This window comes from Oryza sativa, chromosome 3 (assembly GCF_034140825.1).
Source record: "Oryza sativa Japonica Group chromosome 3, ASM3414082v1".
Classification (NCBI taxonomy): Eukaryota; Viridiplantae; Streptophyta; class Magnoliopsida; order Poales; family Poaceae; genus Oryza; species Oryza sativa.
In genome coordinates this window covers 2,045,441-2,067,254 of record NC_089037.1, presented here as the reverse complement: position 1 = coordinate 2,067,254, position 21,814 = coordinate 2,045,441, and the positions used below count along the sequence as shown (strand labels likewise).

The 21,814-nt window shown below is 43.6% G+C and overlaps 1 protein-coding gene across 2 annotated transcripts; it reads right to left on the bottom strand.

Moving 5' to 3' along the window:
* Positions 1-247: 247 nt before the first annotated feature.
* Positions 248-3,772, bottom strand: LOC4331548 (probable protein phosphatase 2C 28). 2 transcript variants are annotated; one of them, XM_015775527.3, is made up of 6 exons: positions 3,260-3,772; positions 3,086-3,153; positions 2,555-2,985; positions 1,874-2,241; positions 1,040-1,276; positions 270-860 (listed from the first exon to the last, which is right to left on the bottom strand). In XM_015775527.3, exons 3-6 carry the CDS (start codon positions 2,874-2,876, stop codon positions 588-590), a joined length of 1,200 nt encoding a protein of 399 aa, XP_015631013.1. In that variant the 5' UTR covers positions 2,877-2,985; positions 3,086-3,153; positions 3,260-3,772; the 3' UTR covers positions 270-587. The 2 variants fall into 2 exon arrangements, with proteins under 2 accessions (NP_001404117.1, XP_015631013.1); NM_001417188.1 differs by lacking the exon at positions 3,086-3,153 and having other exon boundaries at positions 248-860.
* Between the last annotated feature and the right edge of the window lie 18,042 nt (positions 3,773-21,814).

The window sequence follows — 21,814 nt, the reverse complement described above, 5'->3', positions numbered from 1 at the left end:
TTCAAGCTCACAAATCTTTCTGCTAATGTCCATTTCATCTTTCATGTCAGTAAAATGATGCTGATAGCTGTCTCCGATAAATAGATCAAATCAGAACCTGGCCAACAACCCAGTGGTCAAGTCACAGATATTTAAACCGCAGTTGCTGTTCAGTTGTACCAGGTTGTGAGAGCAACCTGGAACAGATCATTTTATAATTTTGATCTTAGCAATAACAAGTGAAGTCAAGCACCAAGTACCCAACATTAAAACTTTTAGCAATGCCTTCATTATCAACACGAAAAAAGGGGATATGATGGACTATTACGAAAAAGGTGTTCTGGGCAATTTACAACCACCTGTTCTCTCGTGGGTAAGAGAAAGGATAAGAATAAAGAAGGAAAAAGAAAAAGAAAAGAAAAAAAAGATTGCGTTGCTAAGGAATAATCTAATCTTATACCTCGCTATCAGTACACTAATTACCAGGTGGGGTCTAAACAGTTTCATAAGAGCAACACAGAAGGAGTACAGTACAGTTGATAACGGCAGCTGCTTTCACCTCCATCTGTGTTACTGTAGATGTTCATGTTCTTTGCAGTATAGCTCCTTCAATAGGTGCTGCTTAACACCGTGGGAGTTGAGAAAGGCGCAAGGGAATTTGCAGGGAGGGTGACACCACCCCCTCTCAGGGAAACAGAAGGACCTCGGCTCCAGTTTGCTTTGCTTATGGCATTCGAATCAAGAAACACCACAATGACGGTTATATCGTCGTGGAAATGACGCCTCACGCCACGATCAATTTTCTTGAGGTCTGAGTATCTCATCTCCCTCTTCTTGGCTGCTTCTTGCATTGCGACTTTAACTAGTCTTCGAGCAATCCCCTGGTGAAAAGGAAAATCCATGTTTTTTAAAGGAAAAAAAGGAAATAACAAGTCATTCTGAAAATTGGCATGCAGTTTGACAACAAACAGCAGTATAGAAATGGCACACAGCTCAAGTTATGTTTAATTAACTAAGATGCACTGCACTAGAGAGTATAATGATGTGAAGGAGAACATACATTACGAGGATTATTTTGGACAAGGTCAACTGCTTCCTGATTACTGAGGTGCTCCCATAGACCATCAGAAGCAAATATAACAAAATGATCATTTGGTTGTATTTGGTGTACAGCAATTGCAGGTTCAGAACTAAGAATCGGCCTTTTGAAGGTTTCCCGAAGTCGAAACTTGCTGTGAAGAGGTTCTCTGTTATATTCTGGTCTTTTTAGATATACATCGCCAATAGATCTTGAGATCTGCAGAATTCATCTTTGCTCATAAATTCTTTTTTTATAGAAAACAGTAGGAGAGTATCCTGCTGTGTGTGTAAATAATATTTACAAGTTCATAAATTGAATTGTGTGTGTAAACCAATCGGATATGACAAAAAAAATAAATAAAGAGGGGCATGTATTCCTGCAGAATGCATCGACTTTTCTTTTACTTAAGCGTAAAGCATAAAATTAAGCTCGTATGGTTGTATGGAAGGACAACAATATATCAGTAATCACTAATCCCCACCAAGTTATATCTTAACTTTTACATTTATAACTTTTTTTTGTGCTGTAGGAAGCATGTTACATTCTGATGACGCAACTGTAATGGGTGCAGATAACTTTATATGTGTGAGGGGGCTTACCTAATACCTAACATATGAGAAATAATGCAAATATAAAAGTATTTGCCTATACCCTACAATGAGAAAAGTGGAATTATGGTGAGAGCAACAGATGATGTCAAAAGTGTGCAAACTTTCAAACAAATTAATTATCCAAATTGTAGATTCTAGAGTGGCAAATTAGCAAATTGATCTTTCTGTCTCTCACAGACTCACAGCAAAGAAGTTTGGTTACCTGGATGAGGCCCTTGACACGCCAAACATTGTGTTTTAGGACAACAATTTGTGGATCATCAGGATGTGATGCCTGCAATTCTTGTCTAACTTCCTCATAGCACGCGTTGTGTTCTGATGATAGCTGCGTTGCCACAACTTCCCCAGTGGACTTGACAAATCTCCCAAGAACAGCACGCGAATCTCCAAGGTTCGCAACATAGAGAGTCCCTGAGCAAATAACACCAACTAGGCAGCAAGATCCTACTGCTGCAATCTGAGGCTTCAAGGACCATTGCTTACTGACTAGAGAAAGGAAGCCCTCCTCAGTTGCTTGGAAAGCTTTCCGAATCACATCGGTTGACATGCACTTGTGCTCAGTTGCAAATCCTGAAAAGGAAATAATTTGTCATAAACTGAGGCAGATAACAAAGACTTGATAATAATGCAAGTATACAAAGCAAATCTACTGAGCATCTAATCAATTTTCTTCTGCAAGCAATGAGTACCAGGCACTAGCATCTTCATACCTCTTCGAGCTAAAAAAAAATACTAGCATCATCATACTCATTTTCATAAAAGAAAAGGTAACATATGATCAAAGTAACAAGCAAAAGGTAGTATATTTTATAATTGCATCATCATCAGTGCCTCCAAATTCCAAAAACTTCAAAGGGAAGGAAGTATAACATAGGAGCCTTACTCCTGAGATGGTGGAACATGTGGTCATTGATGAACCGCGCCGTCTCCGGGCCGCCGTGGCCATCATAGACGCCGATGAAGGTGCCCTGAGGGCCGGGCTCGGCCATGGAGAGCGCGCCGGACTCCACCTGGCTCTGGTCCTCCAGCAGGTTGTTGGCCTGAACCACAGCCATGGAGAACTCCCCGGTGACCAGCTGGCCGGCGTCCTTATACCACAGGAGCCCGTCTTGCCGGCCGGCGACGTCGGAGCCCCTGACCCGGTGACCGGCCGGAGATCGCGGGCCCCAGCAGGACCTGAAGTAGTCCATCACCGCGGCCAGCATCCTTCATCTCACACTCTCCTCCTCCTCCACGCAGTTTCTTGATGGCATCACGAGACACAAGCTATCTCTCTTATCTCCACCGTATTGCTCAACTTATTCCACCTACTATCTGCAATTCAGAGCCAAAAAAAAAAAACAATCAATAAGAGTTAGATCAACTTGAGCACACGAACTTGGGATAACAGGTAGTAGGGATCAAGAATCCGCACTTCATCCCAATAACTCGTATCACGCGGCATCATCCGAGAATTAGATCATGCAAGGGCAATCGAAGCCACTGATCGGATTAAGGGAAAGCAAGACATGTGCAGGGTTTAATTTTAGCTTTGCAATTTGGCAATGGTGGATGAGGAAGGAAGGGAAGGAAAAAAAAAAGGTCTCACCTTTTCGCAGCAAACGAGAGTTTGTGCTCGGATTCTTGGAATCTATCGGGCAAGTGCCGCAGATCTGGACAGCTATCAAACCCAGGCACACGAACAGCAAGGATTGTGCCTCAACTGGTGGCTGCTCTCCGGGATCGAAGAGAATCAAGCAAGAAATTTGTACCCCCAAAAAAAAAATACTTTTTTCCCTATAGCCCTCCTCTCCTTTGCTCTCTCTCAGTAGCTCTGCCAAATCTTGAAGACTTGTTGAAGAAACAGCTCAGAGGTGTCCTCTCTCTCTCTCTCTCTCTCTCTCTCTCTCTCTCTCTCTCTCTCTCTCTCTCATGCAGAGAACTCCACGCCCAGGTGAGCACAAGCACAAATCCAAGGAGACAAAAAACCCATTAAAAGAAGCAGCAAGAGAGAGCTCAGGGCCAGCAAGGCAGGGCTCAGAGATGGGCTCTACCAATCCTAAATTGTTGTGTTGTGTGACTGGTGGTGGCCGGTGTAGGGTTAATCAGTAGTATCCCCTTCACTCACCTAAGCAAAGGAAAGCACCTTTTATAATGGCCTCATTTCGCTTGCGTATAAAATGGTCTTCTTAGTTTTCGATAATGACCCATCTATTTTATGTTGATTTGCATTTGCATAACACTACACTTTACTTTACTCTTTTTTGTTGCCATTAGTCTTCCCCTGGAATATTGATCAGCTTTTATTTTCCCTCGTCATATTATTCTTCGGGACATCTCTTTTATGTACAAGTACAACCAAGAATATCACCAGGAAAAATTAGCACTGGATGATGAGAAGACGTTTTATACCAATTCAAAAGCGATAAATATATTGTTTTTATATGGACAAAAAAGTCAAATACCGTTTGTGCGTTCATCACTCATCAGTACCTGTGAAACTTTCTTGCGTCTGTTTAAAAAGTTAAAGGACTAAAATTCCTATTTATCATAAATATGACTATTATCTCAAGAATTGTCATGTATTGTACTACCATTTAAACATCAACATCAAGGACTAGTTCTTGTATATAAGAATATAACTGAATTTTGGTTAACAATCATAATATCTATATTGTACTGTTAAAACATGTGAATTAAAGAGCCCATGTGTTACTCTCAAGGAAATTATCAAATCAATCTATAAAGGACATATGGAGAGAAAGTTAAAGAGTGTAAGCTTCACTTTAGATATTTGTGTGAGGAATTTAACTAGTTTTTGAATTGCACGATGATCAATGATGAGCCAGAGACGCCGTAGAGCATAGACAACTAATAACGTTTTTAGATGACCGATACCTTTGATCCAAACATTCACGACAGCCAGCAAGCAGTACACAACGATGGAGCCTGAGCAGCCATTTGAGGAGATGACTCTACTGCTGACAATGATGAAATCGTAGAGAGGCCAAACAACATTACATTCTGGCACAAGCGAATATATGTTTTGGGGACTAAAGTTCAATTTAAAAGGGCTGAATGGATAATGAATTATCTGATTTTGTGATAATATTTAAGGGTGTAAACGAATGATTAACTATTTAAAGCCGAAATGTTATTTTAAAGATATTCTAAACAATTTATATATAGAAAGTTTTTTTTAAAAAAAATGAACTTGAGAAGTGTGTCCATAATAATGCATATAATCTGTAGAAGAAAAGGAATGGGGCCTAACTGAGATGGGTCGGACTGGGTTGTGCGGTCCATATCTCGTTTTCTTTTGATGCTATTTGCGTTTAAGAGCTGTAGAAAAATAGCTAAAAACAAGCAAATCTATTTCCAAACAGAGTGTTCTACGTTCACACAGGTTGTGTGATCTGTTGAGATTTGAGAGCCAACCCTAACCTCTCCCTTTGTCAGTTGCTAAGGTTTTGTTTGTACGTAATGATTAGCTAGACCATACTCATTATTTCAGTGTGTTCATGGAACCAAAATGGGAGTACGGCCATATGTAGGGTAACAAATTCAAGTCGAAATGGCCCATATGTACGGCCATATTTCAGTCTTTTCTTCGTCCATGAACTATGGTTGTGTTTAGTTCCACGTTAAAATTAAAAGTTTGAAGAAATTAGAACGATATGATGAAAAAGTTAGAAGTTTAAGTGTAGGAAAAATCGATGTAACGGAAAAGTTGAATGTTTGAAGAAAAAAAGCTAGAATCTAAACAGGGCCTATATTTCTTTTGTCCAATTATAGCCCGCTAAAATTTAGAAGTCGTTTAAAATGTTAAGCGAAGTGAGGAGTAAAATTGGCATATCTGATTCTAGAAGCATAGCGAGATCTGAGACGTGGCGCATAGCCTTCTGCCTGAACAAGTCCTTTTTAAGATGGAATGATGATGTTTGTAGAAGAAAAATAGTAGTACGCACTATTATTTCAGAAAACAGCAAGCACGTCACAAACACGGTAGATCTTGATCATGGAGCTTTTCAATCATTTCAAGCTATGGCTGTGTTTAGATCCAAAGTTCGGATCCAAACTTCAGTTCTTTTTCATCACATCAACCTGTCATACACACACAACTTTTCAGTCACATCATCTCCAATTTCAACCAAAATCTAAATTTTGCGCTGAACTAAACACAACCTATGTTTGCATGTGGTTCCTTAAGTTCTGTATTTTTTGGATTTCACTTGATTCTCTTACGCAACCGAAATTTGGTACTACCTCTATCCTAAAATATAGACATTTTCTATATGAGTATGGGTATTTAAAAAAAATTGATAAAAATGATTGTAGAAATGTTTACAGTGATTGGTTGAGAAAAGTAAATAAGTTAGGTAATTAAATGGAGAATAATTGTGATTGGCTAAGAGGAGAAGTGAATGAAAAAATAGCTCTATTTTATGATCATGAAATAGCTACAATTTGGAACGGAGGAAGTAACAATAGCATAGAATTGGAAATTGCGGTGTTTGTGTATTACCAAAATACCCAAATATGAAATAAAGGTGTTGATATGGGAAACATGTGTCTGTTATGATAGTAAACCTTATCAAAAGTTTAGTCATCTTGGAGAAAGATTCAATAATAGTAGAAAAAGAAAGTCTTACCTTACCGTTCCCATATTAACGAAATAGTTGATCTTTGAATTAATTCTTGATCAGCATGCGTCATAGTTGATCAGCTGCTGCTGCATCATGTCAGCAAGATGAAGTCGCAAACAGTCAAATTGAGAACCCAACAACGATCTCCGGTTGGACCGATAGATCGAGATCGGAGAGGTAGGTATCGACGGCACGGCGAAAAGTTAGGGCGTCAAGAAGAGAGAACCGAACGAAACCAAAACCAAACCATACCAAATCCGCTGCGCGCAGCAGCAGGATTGGATTGGGTTGCGCTTGCACTCCCCCCGGCTTAGCTCCCCTCCCTCCCCACGTACAGCTCGGGTGCCGGTCTCGTGGGGGTCAAATTGCAGTGCGATTTGATGCGCGAGAGCGACCAGATTAGGTCACGGCAAAACGCCACGGACGTGGTCCTCCTCCTCCTCCACCACCACCACCAACGCCTCCGCCCCCACCCCCGCAACACCGCACCGGTGCACGTACACCAGCCCGCGATGCCGTGGGTTTCGCGTTTGCGTTCGCGTTGCCGGTGCGCGTCGCTGTTCGCTGCTACTAGATCCAGTGCATCCGAGCCGAGCCGACTGGTCAACTCGTGCGATCCATCCCCCACATGATGCTACAGCCTAGCCTTGCCCGATCCACGCAACGCGGCTGCAGCACAGGTTGGGGTTTCACCCGTACTATCCCCTCCCCACCACGCCTGCCTGTTTCTTCCGTTGCTGGATACGGATCGATTCACGAATCGGGGGTGTACGCATTGCTCTCCGGTGTTTGGCGGTTCAGGAAGAGCGAATCGAGTGGCGATCCGAGCGATGCAAGGCTGGACGTGAGGACGTCGCAGAGCCAATCATTAGTTGGGAGTTGGGACGAGAGATTGAGAGCAAGTTTAATATTCCCTCCGTCCCAAAATAAGTATAGCTATGGTTTTTCGACAGGCTGTATGTGCCTGTCGATCGCTACCTGTTACTGGTAGCCATCTTGATCTTGTCGTCTCCGATTCGTCGAATACTGATTTTGCTCACGTGCTCTCCTCAAGATTACTCCTAGTAGTACTGTTTAGTTGCGTCGTTGCCGTAACCTCTAACAAGTGTAACCACGTATAATTACGGTTGTTTTATCTAACTCATCATGCATCGTTTTCTTTTCAGCTTACTAAAATTTAAAGTTTAGGATTTAAATTTAAGTAAATTTTATAAAACTCCATGTATTTTAATCAATCTATCACAAAACTAAATATTTGAGAACGTGTGTCACAAAACTACAACTTATGTAACCTTTATATATATGTGTGTGTGTGTGTGTGTCGAGGGGTGACCCTCTCTAGCGGGAGGCTGTGAGGCCCCTCTTTGAGAGTTCGGCCGGGGGCAGCGGGTGAGATTCGATGATTTGGTGAGCGAAACTATGTGTGATCTTGATCTTGGAGGCTCCTCCAAGACGATGAGACAAAAGATATTTATACAGGTTCGGACCGCTATGAAGCGTAATACCCTACTCCTGTGTGTATGATTCTTCTGTGCTTAGAAAGTCCCTGAATCCCTGGTATGCAAGCTAGGGTTAGACAAGCTTTGGCTCAGGGATTCTCAGTCCGATCCCCCTCCCTCACTACGCATGGTCCTCCTTTTATACTCTAAGGGGATACCACATGTGCTGCGAGTGCTACCTAGGGAGAAGGGAAAATATTCTCTATATTAATTACATGTCTTGTGCCTTAGCCCAGAAGCTATCTGCACGTCGGTTGCTGCGCGGGGCCCATCAAATCATGCAGGGCGCCCTTGTCATTCGCCATTTAATGGATGAGGACTTCCGGGTTCTCGTTCACACCAGAAAACGGGAACCCGGGTCAGTTCAGAGTGGTTGGACCAGCTCTGACCAGGGTAAGAGGCTGTGAAGCCCCTCATCATTATGATGGGACGGGACGGAGCACGCCGCTCGCCGCCTGACACACTGACAGGGCTGGGGTACACAGTAGTCGTCCCATCGGTCATTCAACCGGTCACAGACCGGTCAGATGAGCAGCACGCCGCATTAAATGTGGCATGTCGCGGTTGCATAGACTGCTTTAAATGTAGTTAGGTGGGCGTTAGACGCGCCCACCTAACCCTGTACACGTGGGCTGATACGTGGAGGGGGTCGGGGCAGCTCGACCCCAAGCGAGGGCGGTCTCCTCCTTCTAGCTTGGAGGGGGCAGCCGCCGCGCCACCCCGGGCGACCCCCCTCTGGGGGAGCCAGGTGGGTTTGGGGGGGGGGGGGCCATCCCCAAGCTGGGAGGGGGCAGCCGCCGCAACACCCCGGGCTCGACCCCCCTCGGGGAGAGCCACGTGAGTTTGAGGGTGGCCTCCTCCCTCTAGCTGGGAGGGGGTAGCCGCCGCGCCACCTCGGGCTCGACCCCCCTCGGGAGGAGCCACGTGGGTTTGGGGGCGGCCCGACTCCAAGCTGGGAGGGGGCAGCCGCCGCAACACCCCGGGCTCGACCCCCCTCGGGGAGAGCCACGTGGGTTTGAGGGCGGCCTCCTCCCTCTAGCTGGGAGGGGGTAGCCACCGCTCCATCCCGGGCTTGATCCCCCCTCGCGGGGAGCCACGTGGGTTGGGGGCTGCCCGACCTCAAACTGGGAAGGGGCAGCCGCCACAACACCCCGGACTCGACCCCCCCTCGGGGAGAGCCACGTGGGTTTGAGGGCGGCCTCCTCCCTCTAGCTGGGTGGGGGTAGCCACCGCTCCACCCCGGGCTTGATCCCCCATCGCGGGGAGCCACATGGGTTTGAGGGCGGCCTCCTCCCTCTAGACGTGATACCCTGGACCCATATCACATACAATATATATACTATTGATATAAACTCTAAAATGTATCGTTGTTGATAATTTCATAACTAAATTACATTTCTAGTTCCGTGATAAACTTAGTGCTAAATATGTAGTTTCATGATATGTAACTTTTAATATGTAGTTTGCGATAGTTAATCAAAATATTTATAGGTTTATAAAAATTTACTCTTTAAAGTTTGATATTGATATTATTTTATTAACTTATTTTTTACTGTTGGTCTTTAAATCGTTAAAAAGGAATGTATAAAACTTTTACACATTATTTTTGTCGACAGCTTATAATTAACTAGGGGCTAAACGATACTCCCTCCGTCCCATAATATAAAAGATTTTGACTTTTTGCTTGCAATGTTTGACCACTCATCTTATTCAAAAAATTTATACAAATATAAAAAATAAAAAGTTGTGCTTAAAGTACTTTGGATAATAAAATAAGTCAAAAAATAAATAAATAATAATTCTAAAATTTTTGAATAAGACGAATGGCCAAATAGTGGGTGGAGGGAGTAGCACCGTTGATAGTTTATACGGATAAGGTGGCCGACGAATACTTCCTCTGTCCTGAATATTTAACGCCATTGACTTTTTTAAATATGTTTGACCATTCGTCTTATTCAAAAACTTTTGTAAAATATGTAAAACTATATGTATATATAAAAGTATATTTAACAATGAATCAAATGATATGAAAAGAATTACTGCCTCTGTCCCAAAATAAGTGCAGCCATAGATATCCGTGTTTAGCGTTTTGACCGTCCGTCTTATTTGAAAAATTTATGAAAAAAATTAAAAAAAATTAGTCACACATAAAGTACTACTCATGTTTTATCATATAATAGCAATAAAAATATTAATCATATTTTTTTTCAAATAAGACAAACGGTCAAACGTTAGACATGAACAGTGCTAAAACTGCACTTATTTTGGGACGGATAGAGTAATAAATACTTAATTTTTTTTAAATAAGACGAACGATCAAAATATATTTTAAAAAAGTGTTAAATATTTAGGGACGGAGGAAGTAACGACGTGGCAAGTCAATTCATAATGTTCAATTCTTCTTTTCTGCTCTCTCCACTCGGGGGGTGTTTACCGTCAGGGCTAGGAACCGAAGAAATTTCTTGGTCGCCGGGTCGTTCCTAGCTAGCGGCTTTTTCTCAAACAAACAAACAATTATCGTCTCGGTCTATGAAAATTCGCTGCTCTAATTGACCTTCTGCGCTAAAAAGAACAGCAACACATGAGTCTAGGAGTAGCAGCTAGGCATTTCTTAACAGGTTGACCTAATGAGCTGTTTATAATGAAACATCAAATCAGAAAGTCATCAACAATGAGCCACATGGAGAATGCCCTCAAAATCGATTCAAATCTGACCCAAAAAAAACCATTCAATTTGAAGTGGCAAGAGCGTATATACTGCACCTGCATGCCAGCGGAGACGGATGCGGTAATTGATGCCCGTGCACTGCCTTGCAAAATTGACCCACACTATATTCCATACTAGTGGCGGATCCAGAAAATCGATTTATTGGTGTCATAACATGTCTGTCAGTGTCATAGTATGCTAATTATACTTAGATCATAATGTTATAACATATGAATAAACAATTTCACTATAGATTTTGCTAAAAGTCATCGGTGTCGTCTGACACCGGCCCTTCTATTGTAGATCCTCCCCTGCTCCATACTACAACACATTACAACACATTACATTGACAGAGAGGAGTAGCCTTGCAGATTTGAGCATTGCCAAGCTTTGAGTGTGGTGAATTTCCGCATGTTTTTCACAAGGCCAGCACGGCAATGATCCCACCAATGAATGGCTCGTCGTCTCATCGATCATAATTACACGATGGAAATGATTCTGGCCGTTTTTCTCGGGACCATGTGATTTAACCATGGCCTTTTGCCATCCAGTGTGGGTCAAGAGTTGCCAGCGTTCAGATCCTGCCGAACAATTAAACGTACAAAGGGGGGAAAATTTGTCAAATATTTTTTATGTGTACTCTGCTATCCGATGTGATACGTACGCGTCGTGTGCCCTTCAAACACCAGAGACGATGATAATTAAACGTGGGTTATTCTGTTGGATTACGCAAGTACGCGATGTTATCTTCGCAACCACTGTACTAAAAAGCTTGACTTGGCGGATCATACGGTCTAGCTTAACGAAGACAATGTGACAGTGCACAGTACTATGTCTAACGAAACGTGTTGCTGTGTTCCACAGCTGACAGATCATCAAGGAGTATTGTAGCGACACTGCTACAGCTACAGCTCGGCCAGATGGTACGAATTGTTGTGTTGTCCGTCGAGATGATGGATCGATCGATCGAACAAAAAACCAGCTGCCTGCCTGCTGTGTAATTAATCCATACTGGTGCCAACCATGATCCAGATTCCAGGAGGTAAGGGGCGCATGGTGAGTTGGTGACCAATCAGCTAGGAGCTTATACTTTACTCTCTCCGTCCCAGAATATAATAAACTAAGATTAGATGGGATATTTACTAGTACTATGAATCTGATGCTACAAATCTAGTACTACAAAACTGAACAAACTATCTATATACGTAATATTAGAAAATATCTTATCCAATTTTAAGATCTTATATTTTAAGACGGAAGAAGTACACTGTGGTCTCCCCCGGCAGTGGCAGCAAGCAGGCAGGCAAGCAGAGTGTAGTCACACCCTCGGTGTACGTAGCCTGTCGCAGGCAAGCCTTCCAGACTGGAGATGATGTCGAGAAAAGCCTTTTCCTAAGCTGGCTGCTCACGCTTACGTCCGTCCGATCCTTGCGTGTGGTGTTCGTGTTCTGCCTCCAGCTTTGCACCTGGAATAGCCGAAACAGTGTAGGAGTAGTGTAGGACAGTGACACGGCGTCACCTGTGATCTGCTGCACGCGGCTGTAGTCCACGCAGCGGCATCAGGCACGGTACAAGGAGATCTGTAATCAAATCACCACTCGTGTATTCAGGGTTTGCAAAATCGCGTGATTATCGCACAGTTATCATTGCGGTTTCAGTTTTAAAAACCTTATGATTACATAAAAACGGTCACCAACTACAGGTGAGCCTCGGCTTCATCTGCCGATTTCTACAGGGAGATCGCAAAGCAGCATCGGTTTCGTGCCGTTGTTGTCACCGATCTCAGGAGCCAGCTAGCTATTCACCTGCAGGAGCCGGAGCGAGGCAGACGTCCGTGTGCGTGTGCAGCGTGTTGCTAGTTGTGCTGATACCTTTTGACAGCAAAAAGTGTGCATCCATGGTCGTACATAAGCAAGTTGCCTCTATCCTACAGAAGCAAGTGTATATTATACTAGCAGGAAAGAGATGTACAACCAAAATGACAGGGAAAAAGCTCAAAACAAATAAGGATAAATAAGGATTGTTTGCGTGCCAAGCACACTCTCATCACCCTCATGTCATGTGTCGCTCACTCTCATGTCGCTTGGATGATGCGATTCCTCGGCTTGAAAAAAAATACCGAATCCGTGACCGGTAATTCTCTGATAATTACGTTCTCCAATCTCCAGACAGATCGATCTCTCACAGCGAAAGTGCCTAGCGCTTTCGTCTTTCTCGTGCACTTGCCGCCGCCTGCTAGTTGCATAGTATGCCGCGCGCCGCTGTCCCACGACCAGAAAAATGCGCACGGTTTCGTACCATTTCCACATATCAACCCGGCACCCCGGCAACGCCCACGCTTCCCACACGCGCGCGTGATTCGTACTGCGGCCGTTCTTTTTCGTTGTTAATCATTTCTATTAAGCTCACCCCACTATACAAGAAACACCACTCACGTTCCCGTGAATGTGTTTTCTAACACAATGTTCTAATTAAGAGACGATAACTAGTGACACATCCTTAATATCACTAAAATTTTTTTTGTTAAAAACCCACTTGACATATGCTCTCGAATATTAATTTCAATATATGTAAATCTAAACATTCAATTAATATACTTATAAGAAAAATTCAAGCAATTTAAAATTTAAAATTTGACTATTTAATCTTTGCAAAATAAGATAGAAAATGGTTGCATTAAAGTAGGTACAATAGCGGGCTATAAGATAGCTACAAACATATTTTAAGGAGATAAATAATAAGAGAGAAGAGCAGCGTGCTATAGATTTGTAGCCAGCTGTAGCACGGACTTCAAGACAAACTGTGTGTGTGATAAGTGAGACCAGATATTAATAGTGTAATACTATGTAACTATTTTATAAATAAGCTATTAGGTTGGCTATAAATGAATTAGAGCTATTAGTTGGCTATGCTATTAAACTTGCTCTTACGAACGGGATAGGTTGACAATGACGCGGCGTGCAGGCTTATCGGCTCATGTGCAGCTGACTCGGTCGGTCGGTGATCAGGAGCCGTACCTAGCTGCAGGAGCTGGGCGATGACGACGGAACATGCATGTACTTAGATAAACAGGTTGGACTGATTAGGATTAATAACTGGCCAGTCGGTTTTGATTGCTAATCCAAACACCAACTTGCGTGTTACTAAATGCTAGTAGTACCTATTGTCTTCGGTTGTGCGTTGCACTGAGTATACTAGTGGCTACTAGTAGTAATTAAAGGAAGACTTAGTATATGACAGGATATATGTCGGTGATAAGTTGGAGCTAAATTCATGAGAACAAGCTTACGTTTTCGTCGCATAGGATTGTCTGCACTGAACGGATTAAAGGACACATCATGATTCGTGTGCATATTTTCTACGCAGTACGCTTGAAAATTGGGGTAATTACAATTAAGCACGCAGCACAACCATCCACACACTTTTGTACATTTTTTTTTCTGACGGATCCACACTTTTGTACTGAATATGTACGCCCGTACTTCTAAAATGGGTGGACATCAATGCCGGGTCTAGACTTAATTGGTGATTTTACACAGCTTACCACCTCCATTGTTGTCCACTTATTTTGTGTAAGCAGTGGACATTTGGACGGCTTACTAGTACATACACAATCATATACAATTATGATAATGTTGCCTACCTCTAGCAGGGTCCAAAAGCAAAAATGTATCGAGAAGACTTTTGGCATGGACTTGCAAGATCACAACCAACTCCGTCGAAATTCACTGAAAAAAAAATACACATCAATCTCACGGATGGCAACATGGCTTCAAACAACTTCCCCAAATTATCTACTGTATCAATTTGTATGTGCACGCAGTGACAGATACAAGCCACGTCTGTTGCAAAACGCCAGCTTAATTCCTTTTAACAAAGTCATCAGAAAATCACAATGCAAGTGCATGCATTCCTACTTTCCGGTCTCATTCTCTCTCTCTTTTACTACTACCTCACATGATCACATCCACTATCACTGATAAGCCTCCATCAGCTGCTCTCATATCCTCTTTTTTTTTTTATCTTAAGACGTCATGCTTACACAAACAAGAGAATTATTACTACTGCTCCACTAAACGGCAGCACGTCGCATTTGACTACTATTCTACTTCTACTCGCCAGAGTGATCATCTGCGGCAGGTGCATCTCTGCACGTATCAATCAAGAAGCCTTTTTTGATTTCAATCAAAGGCCGTAATTTTCATCTTCGACTTTGACCTTGACAATGCCTAGCTTAATTTTACTCGTCTCTCTCCAGCAACCGATCGATCTCCACAGTATTCTAGTCAAGTGAGACGATGAGAATGTGGGCCCCACCGACAGGTACCGACCAATCATGGGCGCCACGGATGAGAGACGACGCCAAAGCCCAGTGGCCAACAATGGCCATCCATCCTCTAATATCAAGTTGTTCAATAGTATAGCCCACTACTGGCTGTAAATCATTTATAGTCAATATAATAACCAATTTATATAATAAAATACTTACTATACTATCAATACATTGTTCCACATGTCATACACACATTACGTCTTGGAGTCCGTGTTGCAGCTGGCTACAGATCTGTAGCCCGTTGCTCTTATCTCTCTTCCTTTAACTCCTTAGAATATGTTTATAGTTGGTTTATAACCTGCTACTGTATCTGCTGCTATAAATCAGCTATAACCACATATCGAGAAGAAAAGAGAAGAGAGAGAAAAAAACGGACCACAGATTTATAGCCGGTTGTAACACAGACTCCAAGACGTTACGTGTGTATGAGAGGTGTGACCGGATAATAATGGTGTAGTATATTTTTATAATTAACTATTGTATGAATGGGCTATTAGATTAGCTATAGATAATTTAGAACTAGCAGTTGGCTATATCATTAAACTTGCTCTAGTTGGAGAAGCAAGCCAAAAACACCTCTCTGCGTATCAATGCACATCCAATCCTCGCCAAGTTTTTTTCAAAGGCAAGGGCCAATAATTTAGCCTTTTGGGAGAGCGTCACTTGTGGGCAGGTCCAAATTAACATTTCCAGGTTTGGCGGCTGCTTCCTCTTTCTGCTTGAACACTTGGGGATAGAGAATAGATAACAAACTGGCTGGGTCATGGGGGCTTCTTCTTCTTCCATTTGCAGGTTTGATTCGATTTTATCTTTGCCTGTCAGTGTCACAGATGGAGTAATTAACAAGTGCTTGCTGTACTGGTCAGTGGTTAAACTAATGTTTAGTACAGCATAAAAGGGGAGCTCCTTGTGGGGGAGTTGCTCTTGTGCTGTGGCGTGTGTGGTCTGGTGTTGTGATAAGTCGATGAGAGAGCTTTTGTGAGTGACAGGGAGGATTTGGGAGCTAGGATAAGCTTGATAATTCAGCTGAAGGGAGACTGGGAGAAGGAAATGAAATGCAGCCACATGATTGCCTCAACTGCATGTCTCTCCACCAGATGATACTACTCCAATATAGGTCAGTCGTCTGTATACTGTAGCGCTACAGGGAGGCGTCCGCGTCAGTTCAGATGATCCGTGTCGTTGCCTTTAATCCATGTGAGTTTTTTCAGTTTTATTTCGGAGATTTGGGCCAGGCAGGTACAGAGGAAAAATGAGTATACTAGTAGCAAGTGGTGAAGTGGGGTTCCTAAGACTGTTGGAGCATTACAGATTTACAGTATGCCTGAAGAAAGTGTCCCGTAGCACAGCTATCTGGTTAGGCCAATGGGCCGTAACTGGACCCTGTGTGGGTGGGCCCTGCCATGCGTGCTTAAGGAAAATATCCTGCCGTTCCTTGTTTTCACGTCGAGTTTAACTGATATCCTTAATAAATCGTAATACCAGAAATCTTCACCTTATATCTTGGTAAAACCGTTCAAATTAGATCCCATAGCTATATGGATAGCTGGGTTCACTGATGTGCATCCTATTTAGCAAAAAGAAAATACAATAACATATAGAGAGAATCCATTGTATACCACTGATTTTATCCCAGTTCAACAATATGCCACTAACTTTGTTCAGTTCTATAATATGCCATTGCTTGTTGCTTAACTTCTACAATTTACCATTACCGTCTAGTTAGCCTCCGTTTGTACTGTAGAATTTTGTTCTAATGACAAAAATACCCCTAAGAGAAAAACTTCTCAAAATTGGACAAAAATTCAGAAATATCATACTGAAGATCGACATAGAAGTTGCCCAACTCATATTCTTCTATGATAATACATGATTATATAAGCATGCCTTATTTTGCAACATGTTTGACGTAGTAATCTAATTTATATATAATTTCCATGCATGAATGGATGAGCAGGAGCACCTGCTAGACTTGTGGTTGCATATCCCTGTACACTACTAGTTAATTAGCAGCCGTATATTTTCTAGCAATAAGTACACGTACGTACGTATTCTCGGCCGGCTAGCCGTCAAAGACAAGCAAAGTGCGGAGTGCGGACACAGACTGCATATGCACGTGTACTTATGGCCGTATATTTCACCTATACGCGTGAATGTACGGCTATACGCATGCAGGAGTGCTTCCACAAGAACAAGCTACAACCAGCGAGAATCTCAATCTATCCCTTCAAATAACTGAATCGGGCATGAAAATAGAGTGTAAGGGTCCTAGGGTTTTTCTCAACCCATGAGTATTTTAGTCATTAGGTCAAAATGGCACAGTAATAAATGGATGTTAACTGACGGCGATGGTAAATTGTGAAAGTTAAGCAAAAAACGATGGTATATTATAGAACTGAACAAAGTCAGTGGTATATTGTTGAACTGAACCAAAGTCAATGGTACGTAGTGGATTCTCTCTAACATATATGATCCACATGTAAGCGAGAAAAAAAATGTGGGCCCTATATGTCAACATCCATTTCTTTCTTCTTTCTTTTTCCCAAGCACGCATGTTGGTCGGGGGTTGGTGGTGAGGGAGGCGGCGGGGCGAGCCTGTGTGTGCTCAAGCTCACCCACCTCCTACGAGGGAGGTGGATGGCGAGCCCCTCCGAGATCGAGCTCGCTAGGTTGCTATGTGAGGGAGGCGAGACAGCAGATGATACAAATTGATGGGGATAGACGCGCCATGGCCTCCTTGGCTATGGCGGCCTCCACAACAACGATGAGCAGAAGGATGGGACTTAGGAGGAGGTCGAGCGTCGGGGCTCCTCTCTCTCTCTCTCTCTTTCTCTCTCTCTCTCTCTCTCTCTCTCTCTCTCTCTCTTCCCTCATCTCCTTCAGCCCTACGACCTCCCTGGCAAGCTCCTTCGACCGGTGGATCTTGACGGGTGCAGGCACTATCTCAGGCAATCTCGATGGGTGGACTTAGCAGAGGGGGCAATGTGGACATTGCGTACTCTCCTCCGATGGATATGGACGCTAGAAAGGCCCTTGAAGAAATCATCAGAAACCATATTTGGCGTGTTTGGTGGGCGAACTCGATGGAGGGAGTGATGGGAAAGAGAGGAACGAGGGGGAGATACCAAGAGAAAAAGGAGATCGCCACCTTTACACAGACAATTGGTGTAGTTGGCACACCCACCACTTTTCACTCCAGCTTCCACCTCGACCGTGACGGAGCAAAGAGTGACCATGCCTACGAAGGCATCACCAACCATTTCCCATGTAGCGAAGACGATGGGTTCCCTAGGGGCAGTGTTGTTGTGTTGGCGGTCAGAGGGGAGGCTGAGCTTCGCCGTCATCATGAAGGAGACGAGGTGAAGAGGAGAGAGGAGAGGGGAAGCAGATGAAGGTGAGGTGGCCACTTACATGTGGCTCCGCATGCTTTTATTTTCTTTTTGTTGCTTATGATGCCACGTTATCAAAAACCAACCATCCACACCGCCATGAGACCTGACTTGGCCGGTTTTATCAAAGATTAGGATGAAGCTTTTCAGTATTGCATTGGAGGGATGATATTAAAATTAGCGTAAAAATGAGGGGTGGAAGTGGACTTATTCCGCTTCAGTTTGCAAGAGCAGTGGCCTAATTGTGCTTCCAAATTGAATACGTACGGCACAGTACAGATTTACAGCATATTTGACTATTAAGCCCAGGATAAGTACTGGGCCAATTTATGGAGTTCACTTGAGCAATATAAGGGCCCATAACCTTGCAAGCGAACTAGTTTGTTGTTTTTTTCTCGCTACACACCGATCTGTTTCTTTTTCTTCAAACCACACCGATCTGTGACTGTGATGGTCTATATACTTTACAAGTTCATATTGCTGATTTTTGTGATTTGCTAGGTACTATGACAGAATAAACAGGAAGACTGTCAACGTTGAGATAAAATACTGATACCAAGCTACTACAATTGAAGGAAGGCGTACGTAAAAGATTCTACTGCTAATTGCTAGCACTCAAAAACTACAATTTCTACCAACTCACATCGTAACACAATTCAAGAAGAGAAGAACTGCAATCGTCTTTTTTTCACCACGATGTTGAATTTGATAATACAACTTTTGATTCACCTTTCGATTCTTTGATGAAAGAATCGAAAGGTCAACGTTGGACTCCAAGTTTGTTGCATCAAGGCAAAGAAGAGAAGCGAAACAAGGTTTGTTCTCTCGTCTACCTTATTTTTCTTCTGCGTTCTGAAGGGAATCGGCATTTGTCTTCCAGAAACAAAATAGTGCTCGGGGGAATCTTTTCATAAAAAAATAGGAGCATGTTTTATGCATAATTAAAAACGGCTATCATTGAGGCAAATGATGACATTCGCGCATGTAACCTCATTATTATAGTAGTTGCAAGTGTCGGTTTGTTGTTTTCTAATCATCTAATCTGTTCCTTTTTTACTTCGAGGGTGTACGTGCTTGAGCAACAAGGTTTGCCTATCAGATATTCGAGCAATCCAAATCTCAAACGAACACAGTTAGAACACGAACGGATAGGCCTGAATGAGGGACCACAACACCATTCGCCTACACCGCTACACGCACCAAGATGATAGAATTCGTTTCCTATTCGCACCTTCTTTTTTTTTTTCTTTCTTTTTTTGCCCTCGCGGATGTCGATGGTTTTTTGTACCAAAATGTTTGCTGCTAACACTTGAATGCAGCACCAAGAAAAAAAAAGAGGCTATTAAATCTGGTCCTGAACATTACAGGCAAAACAACCATGCTTAGTATAAAACCACCCACGAATCTTCCCAAGAACGATAAGCTTGATGTTTAAACTCGCCCATACACACAAACAGCCGGTGTGCACAATCGCAACATGAAGTTTATTGATGTCCTGGGAAAAGTTCTACTGCATTCCTTTGTGCTTTGGAGCAAATGATGAATCAACCACATACCATTTTTATTTTATTTGCAATATTTTTGTTGAAGGGACATCCCCCACCTGATAAAATTAATATTAGAAAAAAACCCTACACAACAAGGTAAGATAAAAGAAAAAAAAACGAAGCAAAAGCACAAAAGTTGAAGAGGCAAATTTGCAACGTGAGGCAAGAGTTAACCACACAATTATCTTAGAAGTAGAGAGAGAAAAATCTTGTAACCTATGAGCCCAAAACATCTGTACGAGAAAGATGAATAACATGATTTAAAATATCCCAATTTATATTTGTCAGAGAATGAACTCCTCCACCAGGGAACCGTGAGGCCCCCCTATGTGAGTTCGGCCGGGGGCAGCGGGTGAGATTCGAGGGCTTGGTGACCGGAGCTGTATGATCTTGAGGGGGTTAGGTCCCTCCAAAACAATGAGACAAAAGAGGTTTATACAGGTTTGGACCGCTGAGAAGCGTAATACTCTACTCCTGTGCATGATTGATTGAATGTAGAACACAAGTGCTTAGGGTTGCGAGACCCAAGCGCCAGTTCGCTCGGAAGTCCCCCCCTCCACCACTAGGCCTGGACCTCCTTTTATACCTCAAGGAGTTACCACATGGGCCCAACAACCTAACCTAACTCCGGTGGAGAAGTATTATAATCTTTGCATTAAATGCATGTCTTGTCTCTTGACTTGAGAAGCCAAGCACACGTTGTCTTGATGATGGGGCCTGTCAAATCTTGCCGCCTGACACGGGGGGTGCCCCTGTCAGTCACCATTTAACGGGTGAAGACTTCTTGGCTTCTATTACACCGGGAAACGGGAGTCTTGCTTTGACCAGAGCGGGAGGACCGACTCCGGCTAGGATAAGAGGATGAGAACCTCTCACCATCATTATTTGATGGGATATGTCGGGCTGCACGTCGCCTGACACACGCGATGGTGCGCCTGACATCTTGGGTCCCATCAGTCATTCGACCGGTTGAGTGCACTGCACACCGCATTAAATGCGGCGTGGCGCGACCGCTCGGGACGCCATAAATGCGGGTAGGTGGGCACCTGAAGGCGGACACCTAACCCACTGTACGTGGTGACCTAGAGAGGGGGTCGGGGGAGCCCGACCCCTAGTCATGGGAGGGGGCGGCCGCCGCCCGACCCCCCTCGGGGGAGGGCCATGTGGCATTGGAGGACAGCCTCCTCCATCCAGTCTCTGGGAAGGAGTGGCCGCTGCCCTACCTCGGGCCTGACTCCCCTCGGGGGAGGGCCACGTGGCATCGGGGGGCAACCTCCTCTGACTAGTCTTTGGGGAAGGAGTGGCCGCCACCCCACCCCGGGCTTGACTCCCCTCGGGGGAGGGCCACGAGGCATCGGAGGGCAGCCTCCTCCCTCTAAACCTGATACCCCGGGCCCATATCACCGACAATATTGGTTATCTGGTACTCCCTCCTTCCCTAAATGTTTGACACCGTTGACTTTTTTAAACATGTTTGACCATTCATTTTATTCAAAAACTTTTGTGATATGTGTAAAACTATATGTATACATAAAAATATATTTAACAATAAATCAAATGATAGAAAAAGAATTAAGAATTACTTTGGGGAAGGAGTGGCCGCCACCCCACCTCGGGCCTGACTCCCCTCGGGGGAGGGCCACGTGGCATCGGGGGGCAGCCTCGTCCCTCTAAACCTGATACCCTCGGGCCCATATCATCGACAGTAGCCTCCGGCGTTAGCCCTGACCAAAACTTTTCCTAGGTGGTCAGGGTTGACGCCACTCTGTTAGTCAAATGACATGTGGGCCTGATCTCTTATTCTTTCTTTGCTGGCACTAGGACCCATGCGCCTTTTTCGCCCCAGCCTGAGGGCGACTCGCTAGCCCGTACCTTAGGCTGTGAACTTATTTTCTGTATATATTCAGCAAACGTTGTTAGATTCTCTCGGGCTCGTGACCTTACGCCGCGTACCTCGCTTGCCCCTGCCATTTGTTAACCTTTGTTTATGTTCTACTTCATCTATTCAAACGATTATTTTCGTGAGTGTGAGGACTGAACTTT

Excerpts from the sequence above, each read along its gene's own strand:
- LOC4331548 (NM_001417188.1), bottom strand. The coding sequence starts at position 2,876 with ATGCTGGCCGCGGTGATGGACTACTTCAGGTCCTGCTGGGGCCCGCGA. Across the intron at positions 2,242-2,554 it reads CATGTTCCACCATCTCAGGA|GATTTGCAACTGAGCACAAG; the intron begins GTAAGGCTCCTA and ends TTTCCTTTTCAG. Across the intron at positions 1,277-1,873 it reads GTGTCAAGGGCCTCATCCAG|ATCTCAAGATCTATTGGCGA; the intron begins GTAACCAAACTT and ends TGAATTCTGCAG.